Source organism: Ruditapes philippinarum, unplaced genomic scaffold (genome assembly GCF_026571515.1).
Source record: "Ruditapes philippinarum isolate M1 unplaced genomic scaffold, ASM2657151v2 ctg167_1_1_1_1, whole genome shotgun sequence".
NCBI classification, from domain to species: Eukaryota; Metazoa; Mollusca; class Bivalvia; order Venerida; family Veneridae; genus Ruditapes; species Ruditapes philippinarum.
In genome coordinates this window covers 75234-94383 of record NW_026851615.1, presented here as the reverse complement: position 1 = coordinate 94383, position 19150 = coordinate 75234, and the positions used below count along the sequence as shown (strand labels likewise).

General features: G+C 30.4%; 1 protein-coding gene across 2 annotated transcripts in view; it reads right to left on the bottom strand.

The window, feature by feature from the left end:
* Positions 1-2934: 2934 nt before the first annotated feature.
* LOC132713552 (CCR4-NOT transcription complex subunit 6-like) overlaps positions 2935-19150 on the bottom strand; it is a 69838-nt gene continuing 53622 nt past the window's right edge. For both annotated transcript variants that reach the window (XM_060696299.1, XM_060696224.1), the window contains 3 exons: positions 14731-14970; positions 11669-11846; positions 2935-10454 (listed from right to left, as the gene is read on the bottom strand). In XM_060696299.1, the coding sequence (XP_060552282.1) occupies positions 10169-10454; positions 11669-11846; positions 14731-14970 (704 nt within the window). In that variant the 3' untranslated portion in view covers positions 2935-10168. The remainder of the gene's footprint in view (positions 10455-11668; positions 11847-14730; positions 14971-19150) is intronic.

Sequence of the window (19150 nt, the reverse complement as noted above, 5' to 3'; positions counted from 1 at the left end):
GCTTTCTCTATAAAGCAGTAGGTAAAGAAGTTAAAAGGTTTTTACATAGAGCAAATTCCAAAGCAGTCATAAGGCTTTCCTTATGAAGTAAAAGTGTTTCTCTACTAAGCAATAATCTTATTGTCAAAATGTGACTCTATGAAACAATATGCAAAGTACATGTAGTCAGAAAGTTTCTAAATGAAGCAATATGTAAGAAATGCTGTATGAAACTATAAGCAAAGTAGTCAAATAGTCTCTCTTTAAAGCAATAGGGAAATTATTCAAAATGTTTCTTTATGATGCAATAGGTAGCTATAAAGTTTTCTACATATAAAAAGTCTATGTAGTCAAAATGTCTATCTTTAAAACAAAAGGCAAAGTAGTCAAAAATTTTGAATATGAAACATCCAGAGTGTACATGTACACATATTCTTAATCATAAAGTACATGTATTAAGAACATTTCTATATAATGCAAAAGGTAGTTAGAAGGTAGAGGTAAAAGACAAAGTAATAAGACAAATTCTCTATGAAGCAATGTGCTCTTAATCAAAAGGTTACTCTATGAAGCAAAATAGAAAGTCAGCATAAGCTACATGTATTTAAACACAGTTTAAAAAAAAATACAGTTTAAAAAAAAAAGTATAATAATTTTAGCTATATGATCACTTAGGCAATGATGTAAATAAAAGTATGCTTTCATTCTTTGGTGATGTGAATTCTTACTATAAAAGTAATTTTATTGATTTTCAAGAATTAAACTAAACTTTTATTCTTGAGGGAATGAAATAATTTTTAACCTTGTCAAAATGATTTATGTCTTGATAGGGCATTAAACAAGATCTGATGAAAGCAAAATTGCCTTAGATATTTATTTAATTACCCAGTACAATAAGGTATTGAAATTAAATTGAATTTATTTCAGGTGTCTATATCACTTTAATTAGTAAGGTCAGAATGATACAGTCAGCTGTCAGTTTGAATGATAAGAAAGCATTAAAGCTGGTGGAGTATTATATTTAATTAAAATGCCTTTGATGTTTAACAATATGGATAATTAAATACCATATAATCTTGTATCATTAAATCAAGTACAAGATTCTTTGGTGAAAATGTTATCCTCCTAGGATGTCAATGACAGAAATGAGCAAAATATTCTTTCAAATTTATATAATAGATTGCACTGATTTGAATTTAAAATTGTGCAGTTTGTGTACTTTTGGGGGGTTGCTAATAGTAGTTTGAGGTATGGGTGTAAAATCTTGATCAATGCTAGATCTGCACATGCAACAATAAATTCATTAAAGAAGAAGAAAGAAATAACTCCTGCATATGTGTCAACAGAAATACATTTGTATAGTTGTCAAAACCATTTCAAAACCACAGAATGTGACAAATACAAAATCAAAACAGGGTATGGTTTGTTATATGGTATATTATGTATTTGCATGGGCGTGACTTGGCATCTTACCCCATAACAGACCATGTTAAGCTATGACCTCAAAGTGTGACCTTTGAGGTAGGTGTCTGGGTATTGCGTACAACATATCATCTAATTGTGAACATTAGTGCCATGTATTTTAAAAATCCCTTCATAGATGAGAAACTTATAGACCGGACACAACATATATCCTTCAACAGACAATGTTCTATAATCACAGTGTGACCTTTATCTTGGAGGTACTCACCTGGGGTCTGGGTGTTGTTCATGACACATCGTCTTATTATAACAAACATTTTGTGCCAAGTAATTTCAAATTCCTTTTATGAATGGCTTACTTATGGACCAGACATGAAAGTGTGATGGACAGACAAACAGACAGACAGACAGACAGACAGACAGAGCCCATTTCTTTATCCCCCTTTTTTCTTCGAAAAGGCAAGGGACAAATATGAGGTAGCCTTGATAATGGCTATTGGTGCCAAGCAAAGGGCCATAGGGCCTTCTTTTCACGATGTCACTGCATACTACAGACTCACGCACCCTGTCTCTGCTTACTTTTATTGGCCACTCCTTTAGTTAAGACACCAGCAGGTCAGGTTTTGTTAATATTTGCTATCACAAAATTTCTGCCAGTGGTTTCCTGTGCCCCTCCGTAATGTACCAAGGGGTGAGAGAGGGGATACCAGAGATAACACTGTATGAATGAACTATGCTGGTGCTAAAATGACACAGTAACTATTCAAGCTTGTACTGTATTTGTTTGATTTACATGGCTATAATTTGAACAAACTTTCATTACAAAATGTTACATATTCCTTAGCTCTCAGTTTCAACAGGTGAGCTAAAAATCAATCTTTCAACATTTATATCCAAGGTGTGTTACATAAATGTTGAACATAAATATCAAAACAAAGATTGACTGGTACAAAGATTTTACAACAGTTCTCTGACAAATTAATTATATATTGATGGAGAACAATTTTATGAGCTTGCCAAACCCTAGCTTTTCCTGCTTCTCATTTTCCATATATATAAAGAGAAATTACCATCAATATACGATCTTCTGTCATGAACTGAAGATCAAATTTGAAACCGTTGTATCATTAAATTAATAAAATAATGGTCAAAGTATAATGAGGAGCGTCGATTTATTATAACAGAATTCCACAGGGTTAGATTCGAGATCAGTGCATATAGTATATCATCATCTCTGGGCAAAAGTTTCGTATCTACCTGTCTGCGAGTGTGCAGATTTTCATGCACATCCAACCTGACTTCTAAGGTGACTTCCTCTCGTAAAATGTCAAGATTTAGTTTAAATTACATAACAGGCATTAAAAGATGCTTCCTAACTTCCTCTCATTAAGTTGCACGGCTGTTGTTTTTTTCTGATTTCCTTTCATAAACTTCGATCACAACTGTTTGCTTTTCTTTTATCTTTCTTTTTTTGGCAATTTTTGGTAGCTGATGAATAAACCATTTTATAAATGTTACATAATAATGAAGACATTATTCATATCAAATATTTTATTGTAGTCCCAAACAGGACATCAATTCAATGTACAATGTTCATTTATACAAAATATAGACATGCAGTTTTAATTGCTTCTATTCAAAACAAAGGGGTGAGAACGAAATATGCTACACAAAAAAGGAAAAACAAAACACTTTACATGATTTTTGTTTAAAAACAGCAAAGTTATATCTACAGGATTTGAGAAAAAAAAAATCGAACAAAAAAAAACCCCACAATGATACGTCTAAGAACAACGATGAGTCTGCCCTCCTATTACACAAGTCAATTGTAAGTTACACATGAAATAATCCCTGGGTGACATACAAATAAATGTATGTTTTCCACAATGTCCTGATTTAGTTAAAAACAAACAACCTGGTGCTCCAATGTACAGGAATACAGCATGTTTGTCACCTCACATGTCTAGAGGTATGTTTTTATTTTTGCCCAAGACATCAAAGTCAAAACTAGTTTGTTCTTTTGAAAATTTAACTTTTAAAAAAAAACAACATATTAGCTCTATATAATTTACCAACTTAATTGTGGTATTTCTGGACTAAGCATTTAATTAATATTCCAATGTACCTGGATTGAATCTTTTTAACTCTGTTCTCCCTTCTTTTCTTTATTTATTCAGATATTTAAATGAATAAATACTATTTTTATAACAACTTTACCATCTGAAATTTTTATATATTCTTTTTCTTTTACAATCATAAGTCTATTCTTTTTTAACAATATAAGATAAAAAAGTTCTGTGAAGTATTCTCTTCAGACAGGTGAGATGACATACTTGCAATTTTCTATAAATGTAAGTAAAAATAAGCACATTAAAGTGTTACCAAGGCAACCATTTTCTATCAGCCTCAATTTCTGTTTTGTATTTCTCACGTCATAATTACGAAGACAAAAAAAAAATCAGAAATTATGTACATAAACATTTAGAACAAAGATCAGGAATGACCTAAAATTACGTCACAGTCCTGTAACTAGTTCCTACATGTAACCATGACGAAATATAATTTCATTGAATATACAAGAAAGTCGCTATAGAAACTCACCGAAACATGGCATTATCTTCATAACTACACTGAAACTAACTAGATCATTAACGGTGCTAGAGAATCATCCAATGTGGAGAAAAATTATTTTCTTACAAAAAAACCATGACAGCTTTTTCATAAAGTATGCTGATTTTGAAGGAGAACTAAATTTACTAGTCATTCCATTTTCATTTCTCTATTTAGCACAACTTGTAAAAAATTGACAAAATTTATCATAGTAACAAATACTTGTTTATTTTCAAGATATATTCTTTCATAGGTTAAATATCATATACAGATATTAATTCTACTAATTATTATTATTTTTTTTTTTTAATTTGAAAAAAAAATTGCAATTAGAAGAGTTTTATTATGAATCTACTAGAATAATAAAATGAAGAAAAAAAACTTCTACCTTTTAATTATAAGAATTTTATCCTTCCATTATTGTACATAATTATGACTACATCCTTAACATAGTAGATTCCACAGCTGAGGCTTTCTCTATAATTAACTTATGACATTTCAAATTTCAATGCAATGCCTTTATTTATAGAAATTGACAAAGATGAGTAAATAAATCAGGCAGGCATTTTAATGAGTAATACATACAAATGATAATCTCCTTGTTGCTGATGCCAGCTTAATACCACATCATGTTTTAGAAAAGAAGCTGAATAATGCAGTTTTTGTTTAATATTCCAAATAAAGCAAACTGGCAGGATAAAGAACTTAAGCAAACTGCTAAAATCGTGAAAGTAATAAAACACAATGATAAGCAAGCATGCTGATGGCAGATAAACTCTGAGTAAATAAGATCTTTTCTTTATTATATAATACTGTAACATTCAGTTTGTTAAAATAAAATGCACCAAATTAATTTGTTTGCAACACTCATGAGAAAAGAATAAATATTCCGTATAGTGAAGTCCCAATATGAAACTAAGTTAAACATAAAACCACAGCACCATCTACAAACCATAGAGCAAAACAAAGAGTAAAGATACATTTTTCTCGTATTAAACTCTTAGACATAGCCCAGCCTTAATGCTGATTGGTCAATTTAAAACATAACATTACAATCGGCCAATCAGGTGCTTTGATTATTCATTGGTCACATTTAACCTGAAATATTAAATATTGAGCAAATTTTACAGGAAAAAAAATTCAAAAGTAAAGTTTTTCATTTTTCTTCTCTGTTTTTTTTAGTTGATGTTAATAAAATAGTTCTTATAATTTCTTTCAAAAATCTCTACAGCATACATAAATATTACTAAACCCAACAGATAAAAACAAACGCCAAATAGTGATAAAAATATCAAATTAAAAACAAATACAATTATGTACACAGTGAAAAAAAGAAAATCTAACCAAGTTCCGCTATATATAGAAACACAGCAAATTTGCAAATAAAATTTAAATATCTTTAAAAAAGAAATTCATTTACCAGTACATACACAAGCTAAATGCTTAAACAGGGCATTTACAACTTGGTAAAATACACGTGTATTGCATGTGATATATATTTTATTTCCAAGTGTCAGTAATAAGTTTTAGTTTTCTGTCAACAGAAATTTAATTCTATTAAATTCAGTTAAAAAATAATCACAACAGAACAAGAGGTAATTCAACATGAAACTAATACACGGCAATATACACAGCCATTTCTCAGATCAACAATTTCAAGACCTTCAACTTTTACACCCAGTCAGATCAACAGTATTAGATCAGAATATTCAGTTTCCCTTTCTGTACATAAACATATTCTGCATTGTGGTTTTTCTTTACATAAAAATGTTTGTATTGGTATCTTTTCTTTACGTGAACATATTCTTACCTTACTTCTGTGTCTTACATAAAATTGTTCTTATTGGCTGATTATTATAGGTATCTTTCCTTTACATGAAGATATTCTAGCATCTGTTCTTTACATAAAGATATTCTTATTGGTATATTTCCATTACATACCTTATCTTTTCTTTACATAAAGATATTCTTATTGGTATCTTTCCTTTACATAAAGATATTCTTATTGGTATCTTTCCTATATATACAGTATCTTTTCTTTACATAAAGATATTTTATTGGTATCTTTTCTTTACATAAAGATATTCTTTTCTGTGTGCACTAACCTGATTTAATAAAATTTGTTAATATAACTGTGTTTCTTTACTGCACAAAAACAAAACTGACACAAACTTATCAAAATTACAATTTTAAAAACTTATTTTTACAAGATAATTACCAATGTTAAAAAAATGTAGACAGAGAGTTAAATAATACACACCCAGGAAAAATATAAATTAACAAGTATATTCTAGAAATAGGGGCACATCGCAGCTCAGGCAAACATGTGTGTGACCTAAAAGCCAATGTCCTCATATGAAATTATTCATAATGGTAAATCATGGTATATTATAGAAATTATTTGTGTAGATAATTAGCAGTTACAGGAGCAAAATTAGACATCCATTGTTTTATAACTTCTAATAAAACCATGCTGAAATATGACACAATATTATCAACGTCTTTTTATAGCATAATAACCATAATGTTAGTGTATAAAATGTCAACAAAACACTGGAATGCCATTAGCACATATTACTTTAGATGAATTAGCAACCAAAAAGAGTATTATAATGCCTTATTCAAAAACTGGCAGTTCTTAAAAAATTAAACTAAATTACTTTTATAGTAATAGAAAATGGATTTTGGTTACATTGGGGGTCATTCAGAAGTTAACAAATTTGATTAATTTTGATTCAAGCGAAGAGACAAAAGAAAAATACAGGCCTATTCTGCTCATTGTTGTTTTTCATTTCTTTATAAATCAGCTCTTCAATTTTGAAAATTGACTATTTGAAAAAACAATTCAGTTGTTAATTAATACACAAGACTTTGTACAAAATTGACTTATTCTCATAATGAATCTAAATAGCACTTTCATTATATAATATTTATCATATTAACCAAATAAATCAATTTCTCATTTAATACCCCCCCCACTCCCTGCCACTTATTCCATTATTTTCCCCATGTACAGAGTGACAGACTTTTCTACACATTAAACCATGTAATGTCACATTATTGTTATATGCCTGTTGGAATACAAAAACTATGTGTTACATTACACTGGCTTTATAGTGTGAACCCAGAAAAACCTGGTTTTTGTTCACATTAGAAAAAAAGAAAATAATAATCAGGGCAGTGAGAATATAATCTAACATTGAATCATGATTTATACGAAAGTGTCATCATCTTTGTACAAGACTATTATAGTCGATACAATATGCTAGCCATTTCTTTTTAGTTGATGTGGCAATCATCGTACAATACAAATTTCATTTGTAGGTCATCAAAATTTGAGGGTTGGCCACAAAACTGCAGTAACTTATATGAAATATGGAAGGACTTATAGCAGTTTTGCAGTCAACCCAATGTGGGTCATGATCTTATAAACATCTTCACACATTCAAAGATGATCATTTAAAACTGGCATTTAGTTTTCGTAATAAATGATTTGATCTTTTGTTCACATATCCATTTTTGAGAAGAAAAAACAACAACTTTGAATGCCATTTGAGTATTTCAAAATCGCTGTGTGAAATGAGAAACAGAAATAATGTATACACATGTTTTGAAAATCTTCTAGGGAAAAGGCTATCTCATGACTTAAAGCTACAAAGCAATTTATAAAATTTCAAAGAATCTTTAAAATCAATCACAAAATCTCATTCCAGATTACAAAGATGTCAAGATTTCTTGCTATACAATAATTTATAATTTGCTTCTAAATAAATTCAATTTGCATATAATTAAAAAGCTAAAAACTTCATAAATCATCAACATTACCATTGAAATAGATGAATTGGCAACAATAAAAGAATGTAAAATGATGACTATCAAAAAACTGCATAAAAAAAATGTGCCGTCTGCTTTCACTTCTTTAAGCCATGAGAGTAACTTCCCTTTGTTGGACTGTACCATGATTATGAGAAAAGGTGAACACAAATAGTATTATCCCAGGTTAAGACACATTGTGATAGTGTAACCTCTACCTGATTTACCTGCTTTTAGCTGCATATTACAATATTATGGTGTTAACTAGAGGTGATAGGAAACAAATAACATAACTGCCTTTAGACCAAAACTAACTTACAAAAAAAAATGTAAATAATATTTCTCTTCAAATATACATCCACACATTGTCTCAACACAAACATTTTACTTTTTTATGAATTAATAAAAGTGCCCTAAATTTTATAATACAATTTTGAAAATGCTTAAAAGCACTTGTTAAATGAGTATGAAGATGATGATCGGGTCACTTAACAATAACCAGCACAAAAATGTTATACATTGCCAATAAAAAATGGGGTGGGGAGGGGTTGGCGTGGGTGGTGGTTGTTTACGGCTTTTTTGTTCTTTTGTACTCTAAACTTACTTTCCTGTTCAGCTTTTTTAAATGATAATAAAATCCAAGGTTATGATTTTTTTTTTGTATCTTATTTTATTTTATGATTTTGTTCACACATATGAAAATTGTTACATCATATCTATGGGTGTACCGTAGTTATATCATTTATTTCATCAAATTGTCAAATTAAACAAATCAACAATAAAGGTATTATTCATAACAGCATTGTACCATGTAAGACACACCTTATTTTATGAGATTGATAAATTCACACTACCATGTCAATGTTTACAAAAAATACTTCTGTATTTATCATAAAATGAAAAAAAAAAATCGTCTGAAATACAGTATGAAAAAAAGTTGTTTCTGTCAGCAAAAAGTGTGAAGAAACATCAATAAATATGTCACACACTGCTCTGACATGGTGAAAACCTTTCATATTTCTCACACTTGTAGTCTACACTCACATTTATTAATAAATCATTAGAATCAAGTTTATATCATAAATTTTCTCTTTTTTAGTGGACTGAAACCTTTATCTGTCAGAAACATCAGTTCAAAATAATCAATTTATTATCTCTAGAAATGTGACGCATCACTCTCTTATTCACTTCTTTTTGTTGAAATTTAAGCCAATAAGTAGAATCTAACAGAAAATATTTTTTAAATGTATTATTTAAAACCAAGATTAATCTGTGAAAAAATTTCAGTCAAACATTTTATGTATTTAATATTCTCTGGCTTATTAATCTATATTAAATATTTTGCTCCTTTTTGCTGTTAGTACTTTTAAAACCATGGAAAAAAAACTTTCAAACTTTTTTAATCAAACCTTTACTTATTAAATAAAACTAAACTGAACTAATAAATATTATACTGTTTCGCCTTTGGTAAAAAGGTTGAAGAATGTACTTTAATCATTTTTCTAGAAAAACAAAAAAAATCACATAAATAACACAGTACTTAGTGTGCATTTCATTGAGTAGTTCATGCCCTTAAACTGATTAATGTAACATAGGTCGTAACTTATACCATCAGTAATGTAAACCTAGGATTTAGTGTCCTGAAACCTTTCCAATATTGCAATGTATCATTAGATTTGTCTGGTGCAGGATCCGCTAAAGCCAAACAAATTCAGTAGACATGATTAAGCAAATTTAACGAAAGATTAGATACCATTTCCTAGACATCAAATATTGAGTATTTCCCATCTACTAAACATCTTGTCTGAGAAAAAAATATCACAGTCAAAGTATTTTAACTTGTGGGAAAAAAAATAAAAAATTAATCAGTCTCAATCTCTGACATTTGATTGGTCGATTCTAAGAACCAAATTCAAAATTCACCAATCAGAAGAAACAAAACAATGAATAATCATTTAGCCTCTAGATTTCTTCATTTCATACTGCCAACAATGGAAATGAAATTGCTGATTTCTTTGGATATGCACTTTTTGTAATGTTTTACCACGGTTTAAAATTCAAACAATTAAAACTTGACCTTAATTTGAAGGTGAGATAGCGAAAAAAAATAAAATCCTTTTCTTGAAAATTTTATAAATGATTATATGTTCTGGAACAATGAATGAAAATAATCTGGTTCAAACATTAACAAAATACAACATTTCAACCATGATATGACTTAAGCTGGACAGCTTTCTGAGATCTGAGCAAATACTCATGAACAGGTGCTTTGAGACAATGTGTGATTGTTTACAGGAAACACGACATGCATGGATGAAGGTTTTTTTTGTAATAAAGATCAGTGCTATCTATGATGTTTGTCCCGCGATGACCCGATCGCACCAAGACTGTTTCCGCTGCTTGTTGTGACGGGTGTATCGTCATTCAATATCGTACTGATATCTGGGTACGGTACAGGCATCTCAAACTCAACAAATAATGAAAAATGGTCAGATGGAATATGCGGATGAGGACAGCCGACGACTTTATTTTCATGAAACCAGTTTTCGTCCATCGGTCCGAGAACTCCAAGAAGATTCATGTAATGGCGAGAGTAGAAAATGTAGTCGATGATTCCCTTAAAATCAAATCTGAAATGGAAATAAAACCTCTAATATTCAACAAACTAAACACAGCATTTACTATAATGAGATGTTCAACTAATATAATAAAAGTTCTTTAATATGTAAAAAGTGAAACATATCATATTGCTAGGTCATACACGCATATGGTACCATGTTAATTAATAAAAGGCTGCATTTCTGAGTTTTTAGATGCTTTTAAAGTCAAAAATAACTTCTTATAATGTCATTAAGAGACAGTACGTACTCTTAATTGAATAGTATCATTTTTCTATATTTTGATAAAGCTATTTGGGTGTGGTTTTTATAAATAAATCAAGGTAAAATGCAAAGACCTAGGAAAATGATACACATATCAAAATTAATCAAAGTTGCAGAACTACCAATATGCCAACTGCTTTTATATTAGAAAAATAACACTTCATCACTATAGCAACAACAAGAAATAAAATACTTCCTCACAAAAAATATCAAATTATTAACAATTCTGAGTTGTCACAGGTCCATTACGTTAAAACTAAAGACAAAACAACCCATTTTTTTTCTTCAAAACATTACATTATGACACTGTACGGAATCATTACGTAAAACCAAACAATTTTTCATGAAACACGACTCAGCATATACGTCACTGACCTGTATCTTTAATACCAGCGAACTATTATAATCATATAATACAAAAAAGCTGTTGCCATACAAAGTTTTATTGCATAATTCAGATTTTACATTTTCTTTATTTCCATGCACTGCAATATCAATCACGATACAACAGATAGCTTGTTAATACCGCATCGTATTACAGCACCTTCTCAGATTCTAAACAAACATCATTTATCAAATGTCATTTGTTAATTAATCACACAGTCACAGCAATTATAGCTGAATAACAGCACTTCTAGATTTGTAGTTGACACTAGTTAACAACACAGATTGGCCAAACTGCAAGTTAGACTTCTTTTTGACTGCTTCACTTATGAACTTTTTACCTTGCAATTTTGTATATCGGTCCCAATCTTAATTTGGACAAGTCCATTTAGGGTCTAAACTAGATTAAAATGTAGATCTAGATTCTATGCCGATATTTCCAGCAAAATTAGATTGTATTCAAGATAATGATTACAAAATTATATAGAATAGTTATCGATTATATAAAAACGTTATTCTAACATTTTTTAAGACAATGCCACATATTGTCAGGCTTATAATATTTTCCCTTCACTTACGTATAGTTTGTGTGTCTCATGATGTTGTCTTCATATGCCTTTGCTAATCGGAATTTATGCATGAGTTCTCTAGTTTCTTTATGATTATTAAACACTTGAAGACACGCCTCGTAGCCGATTTCTCTAAAATCTGTATGATTGCTGGCAACCCGACCAGTGGACAAATACTCGATTACACCTGTAAATATAGTCACAATATATAAAGTAAAATCCCTGATTAAAGTTTGATAAAACCAAAACCATTAGATAGTTTGGTTTTGATGTGATGAACTTCTCCATTTTCCTCTTATTTTGATATAAAGTACAAGTAAGTTAAGTAACATGCTGACAACATTAATAATGAAGTTTTATGAATTAAACAGGTACATGTACATTCATTCACTAAACTGGTACTCAAGTATTATTATTTGAATATAAGCACAACCGATAACCATTCTAGTAAACCTGATTGGCATTTCAGTTATACAGACTGGTATTCTAGTACACTTAACTGGTACATTATTTGTATAACCAGAACAGATTGGTACCATAGCCTTTAATTTTCTGAATTTCTTAGAAGGACCAGTCCAGGTTCCATTTTTGAGACAGTCCATTATCAATTTTAGGGATATCAAGATTAAAATTTGAATTTGGTCAGCCAAAAGTATAGAGCCTGGTAAGCCTTCACAGAAGTTATGTCTCAGACCAGCCCCTATACTGCTGGCAAAGGCTAATTATTTTCTTTTCCGGCAGTGTAAGGTGTGGTTCACTTGACTGATTTCTTGTTTATTATTGTACTTTAGTTGGTTTAAAAGATTAATAGACTGGAACACTTATTCACCAGGCTGGTTTTCTATTTTCCTCAGCGGACTATACTTCTACACAAGTTCTATGAACAGATAAGAAAAGAGTAATATTCCAGTTTACTAGGTTGGAACTAAAGTTTTCAGGCAAGACTGGTTATCTAGTTAAAAGAACAAAAGGAGTGATACTTGTACTTTACATATACAAAAATCAATATGAAATTCTGGGTTGAAAAACATGGGAAGACAAAAGAAAATGTAAAAATCCTCATAATCAATGTAATCCGAGAGCAAAGAACAGAACATTTTCAACATGTGATTTCGTGTTCAAGAGCCATTAGCACAAAAACTACATAGTCTCACATGCAAATGGAGAGATATTGAATACTAAAAATACTGCTTCTTGAGAAATAGTTATTTTAAGTATTCACTAACACATTAAGTAAAAACGTAAGCATTTTCCTTCTAATCAATAACAAAATAGCACAAGAAATATCTAAGATATTATAATTCAAGAAAGTGTCACCATGTCACACAATGTTCATATCACAAGAGCAACAAGGCTCTAATTTTGCATAGATGTGCTACAGAGAGTTTCATTTGACCTCTATGTATGACCTTGACATCTGACCTACTTTCATATGGTAGTTTAAGTGGGCAACACTGATGGTGTCCATTTGTATCATGTCATACTAAAATGCATTCATGCATGTATAAGATATGGCATGGACAAAATCAGGACATTTCATTATCTCCAGTATGTTGTATTTACATAAATGGACTTGACACTTAGATTATGCTTTAAATAGTTTCATGATGGTCAACATTTTTTCAATTCATGATAATAAAAAGGTCTGCAAACACTTTTTTCATATTTTTATCAGACTTTCACCTCTATGTGTCATCTTGACCACAAAAACTGATATGATACTCCCCCTAACAATGGTAAACATTGACATCAATTGTATGTAGAAGTTTTGTTGCAGACAAGCATCTTTGACTGAACCAAATAAGACCTTGACCTTTGACCTAGACATTTAATTCACGTTTGAGACACTTTCTCATGATGGTGAACATTTAAATTTATGTATCATATATAAAAACTCAAATCCCTCCATCCATGTAGAAGATATGCTCCAGACAAATTAAACGTTTCTCGCCCACCATGGGCGATTCAAACAGAATTATTTAAATGTGTGTTTGCATTATTTAGCATAACTTAATACAGCAATGTTGTAAATTAAAAAAAAGACAAATAAATGAAAGCTCGCAATTCACTAAGAAAAAATAGTTGTCAATAATCATATTATAATGATCTTCGCAGTAGGTGTAAAATTTTACTTTTCTACACTTATTTTGAACAAAATCCATTAAACTAGCTCATAAAGTTTAGGCAGCCATGGAAAATGAATCAGATACTGCATGGAGATCAGCTAACATCAGCCCCCAATGTTTGTATTTAACTACTCTAGCATGACACAATCACTAGTTTCAATTTATGAAATTATTCACATGATATGCCTTAGACTATATTTTTATTTTTTTTATTTTTATTCTTTTTTTTTTATTAAAAAAAAACAAAACAACTATGAAATTGCGCCAAAATTTGTTTCTAAATGCCAAACAACTTTGTTATAGAACATAATAATAAATATGACAATGGCAAAAATACCCTAGTAATATAATAACTATTGACACAAAAGGCAAAAAGAATTCATATTGCGAACGAGTTAAACAGGATAGTTATGGTACACACTTTTGCAATATTTAGTAAACATGTATAATGTTTTTGCACTTAAAAAACAAATCAGGATATCATTGTAATGTTGAAAAAATATATATATATCTAGAGATGTCTGTACAAAGAATAGTACTTATCTCACCAAGAATAAATGTTAAATTTCAATCTGTCAAAATTTGAGTCAGCATTACAAATATTTCCAATACCCGAGCCTTTTCATGAACAATAATTCCAAGTTTGAACTGAATTTTATTCAACATCATCACTTAATGGAGTACATTGAATTATAACAAAATATTGAAAAATCAAGGAGCCAAACCCTTGAGGTTATGAAGCTTTTTTTCTGAGTTTTTGGTCAAGGTAGGCTCTGTGTCCATTTCTAACCACTCAAACCCGAGACCTGAGTTTGAGGTCATGAAAACAGCTCTACTTTTTGTCCTAACAAAATCAATATCTACAGATCAAATACATGCATTATACAAAATTTAATGGACTTAAAACATGGCGAAAAAAAATTCAGAAAACAAGTTAACAAGTACCTGATTCCGGTAGAGAGTTGAGATCACCACATAGTATCATAGGTATGGAATTACAATCAACAGTTTGTCCATTAATGTCTGGACGTATAACCTGGTAGCTCTCTTCTACCACCTTCTTCAGTTCAGACATGAGCATCATCGTCTGAATCAGTTTCACATCGGAGAATTCTGGGTCCCAGTGCATGTGAGCCGTCGTTACAAGCAGGGGTTGCTTGATCTTACCCTCTGGAGGGAGACCACCTGTGTGGGAGAAAAAGAGATCAATATAAGAACTATTGTGTGATGAAAACAAAACAGAACATGTGACCAAGTCTACAAAAGAGAAGGGGGTAAAATATAAGAAGATCCTTTATAAAATAGTCAAATATTTTTGGATTATGTAAGTATGTATCTTCACTCCTAAAACCTGAATTTGGCATGAAATGAATTTAACTATGCCTGCATCTAATACATCAAGTGTATAAGCTGTTAAATAAAAACAAACGTTGTTTTAAGCCTTCTTCAGAAAAACAAACATTTATATATACATGTATATACATTGTACATGTATATATATTTTTTATACATCACATGTGCAATACAGACTTTTTTCTGTCAGGTTATCTTTTTTTCCATGTCATACAGCAGACTATATTATACAGGTAAGTTATAGAAATGTTTATTATCTTTACAAATTTGCAAGTTTGAAAAGAATGATATTATGTAAGATCAGGTGTTAAGGAGCATAATTTGTTATATTTGCCCTCCATTTTATTAACAATAAAAACCAATCAATAAATTATTAATAAGATCTTTATTATGCTACAATAAAACTTAAAGAGATTGTATTCTAAGGTAAAAACCGGAATTACTTCCTTATACGTTATACAGGAATATCAAGGCGTAATAATCATCGTTAATCATCCTTTAAAACTTTCAGAACGCAAAATAATTACCTCGACTAAAAGTGCACATTGCATGCCTTAATTGCATCAACAATTAATACTCAGCTTATTATTATTTTCCAGAATATTAAGCAGAAGATTGTCAACATAAAAAAAATGAAACAAGAGGATTAACAACGAGATTGATGTGGTTTTACTGACATCATTTTATTGCCGTAATATTATGGATAAATTTGCGTCATAAAATCCGTATATTACATACATAGCGGTTACAAGATATACTGATTCACGTTAATGCTAAATCTCAATATAAATAAAAAAATCCACTTTTAACAATTCTAACACTAAATATCTTAAAAGGGCCTGTACATCCTTCAATCTAGACATTCATCACGTTTACAGAAAAGGTTCGCAAATGTGCAGATCTTGGTCTGCACTGGTTGCAAGGCTAAGAGTCAGTTGCAGTTTAAGAATCAAACAGTTACGTAAAATTCAATATTTAAACGTAAAGTGGGGATGTCATGCCATTAAAATAATATTCAAGTTTCTTAAAGAAAATCATAGAATCCTACATTTGTTAAGATTGATAAATCTCATAACTTGTAAATTTCTCATGTACCATTAGGTATAATGTGGTTAACTTTAAATATGTGGTTAACTTTCTGTCCTTAAAAGTTACAGATAACATCATTATATTCATACTGTATTTTTTAACTTTCATTATATTGAATATCTTAGCCCTCAGACTAAGATGAAAGGTAGACTTTATTAAGGTATACACCCTGATGTTTTCTATACTTCATTGAAAATGTCTTTGTATAAGAGCCGTAGTTAGGCCTACATAATGGGACTTGTGTCCATCCCATACAGAAAGTCTTGGAGTGGTTTTTTTCCACAAATACTCAGATTAAAATCATACTTTTAACCATTATTTGACTTTGTTTTTGAAAAAGAAAAACATCCCAAAAATAGAACTGTTCAATGTTAGAGTTTTTCTATAGGACTAGTTGCCAAGAATGATTTAATTCTTTAATTTTTCACTCAGAATAATGTCGTATATTTCTTATGCTATACAAGATACATACATTCTATATTGATAAATTCACTTGATTATGGCCTATAAAATAAAAAATTATACATAATAATGAATTCAGTCTGCAAGCTGTCGCTCACATTTAATTTTTAATATCTGTAACCAAATTACAAATAACTAGAGCATTCAAATGTGGACAGAATTGAGAACATTCAATATAAATACATGGACCTCTCAAAGTGGAAAGTGGAACACAAACAGTTCTCTTAATATGTGATTGATAAATGAGGTTACAGAAGCATGTCTTCATACTTATTTTCTTTACTTTTGTCTGATCATTGATTTAAACTCTCATAGCAACATTAATCCATTTGGAACTCACAGGCCTTCCACACTATATCTTTCATTGACTTGCAATAAGAATTACAAAGAATATAATTTGACAATGATGTCTTAAGTCACATACACACAGAATCAGATGTACAAATCTGTTCAACATTTATGCTGAAGTAAGTGTCCTTGTATTTTAAGCCATTAGGTATAAAAACTTGTTTGACTCTCCCACTGGAGGAAGACTTCTTGTATCTTAAATCGCACCGACAGCAGAGTATCATGTGCGTAAAACTGTTTAACATTTATGCTGGAGCAATACAACCCCCCCCCAATCCACTGCCGCCACCCCCTCACTGCCCCTACCCCCAATTTTCAATCATGAACTTTACTTCCTATGATTGAAAGGATTCAAAGCTAATTGGAACTAATTTAACCCTTAGCCAATCAAATGATACATTGAGCTTTGTTCCCAAACATGTTCTCATAACATAAACTTAATAACTTTCTCAAACCAATCCTACAAGTAATACAGCAAGCACCTGCTGTAACTTTTTTCAGCATATGTGCAAAATTAAACGTCAGCATAGACAGATGTTTAGTTCAATTATCAACATTAAATGAGGTATTCAATACAATTGACAGCAAATTATCATTTTTCTAAATCACGTTTATTACAGCATGGTACACATGTGTTGTCAGTTTTTTTAGTTTTTTCATTACTTTGCTATTGTCATATTAATATAAATTGTCACATTTTCATGCCATTTACTTCTTTCTATCATCATAACTCAGGTTATATTACCTTTTACTAATGATTATATTTGTAAATTATTGCCTTCCATTTGAAAATAAAACATTAAATTAATAAGGATATAATTATAATAATCTACAGAACATGCAAAATGTCATTACTGGTACATTGAATTAAATCATCCAATAGAAAAAATCAAAATAAAACCAGCAGGTAAAGGACACCCCGCCACTGTTTTATTGTCATTTATAATGGTTCTTGCCATGTGTTTTAGAGGAGAATATTATATTTTAGTTGTGAATAATCATTTCCTTTAACCGCCTCCGTGGTTGAGGGGTTAGAGTCAATGACTTCTAATCCAGTTACCTCTCTGGCGTGGGTTCGATCCCGGGAGATGCTTTGGTAGTTTAGCGCGGAGGCAGGTAGTCTAGTACTGGTGTAACTCTCCAGGAACGATGGTTAGGAAACTACCCGCCTATATGACTGAAATACTGTTGGAAAAAGGCGTAAAATGAAACAAACAAACAATTATTTCCTTTTCATAGCTATTCTCTCTTTAAAATCACTATACCAGTTTCAGGGGAAGTAACCCATGACATAGTATGACATGGCTGCTGGAAAAACATGAATAAATTTTAATACTTTTTGTCCTCCTTATAAAAATGAGCATTTACTGTACATGTATGGACAAAATAGACCAAATGACAGCAAATATTTGATACACTATGACTGTGTGAAATTTGATTTCTTTTGATAAAAGTATCAACCTGAAGTGGGGAAAAGTATATACCAGTAAGTAACAATTACCATGCAAAACGTATGCACCTATCACATCCCCAGGAGAAAATGTATTTAACAGTGTGCAATAAACACACCCTTTCCTTTGCAAAAATAACTTTATCAGATGATAAAAATTTACATATTTTTTTTTTTTTTTTTTCCCCCAAAGTTTTTTTTTTATAACCACATACTTAAATAAATATGCTTAGTGTTCATTTATGTCACAAAAGAACAGTGACCGAAGTCCAGCAATAACCTTAATCACACAACATTTTATTCTATAGTGGTAACACAAAGAAAAACTTACAGCAAATTTTACTTTTTAAGGTCATACTAACAACTGATAAATATCATTTTTCCAAACTGTGATTTTCTAGGTTAACTTTCTCAGATGATTATCACATAATTTATTTTTTTTGCCAATGGACCATGAAAACAGCATCTTATCAACTTAAAGTACAATGTATTCATGCTTTTGGCATAATAAATTATAGATAACCATATCAAACTAATATCAGTATCAATTTATTTGCGAATTGTGATTTGTTTTGAGATTTGTAAGGGAAATGAGATCATTTGCATTATTATATAATTGCAGAATACTTAACTTCCGAATGTACATTACATGAGATGTTGACA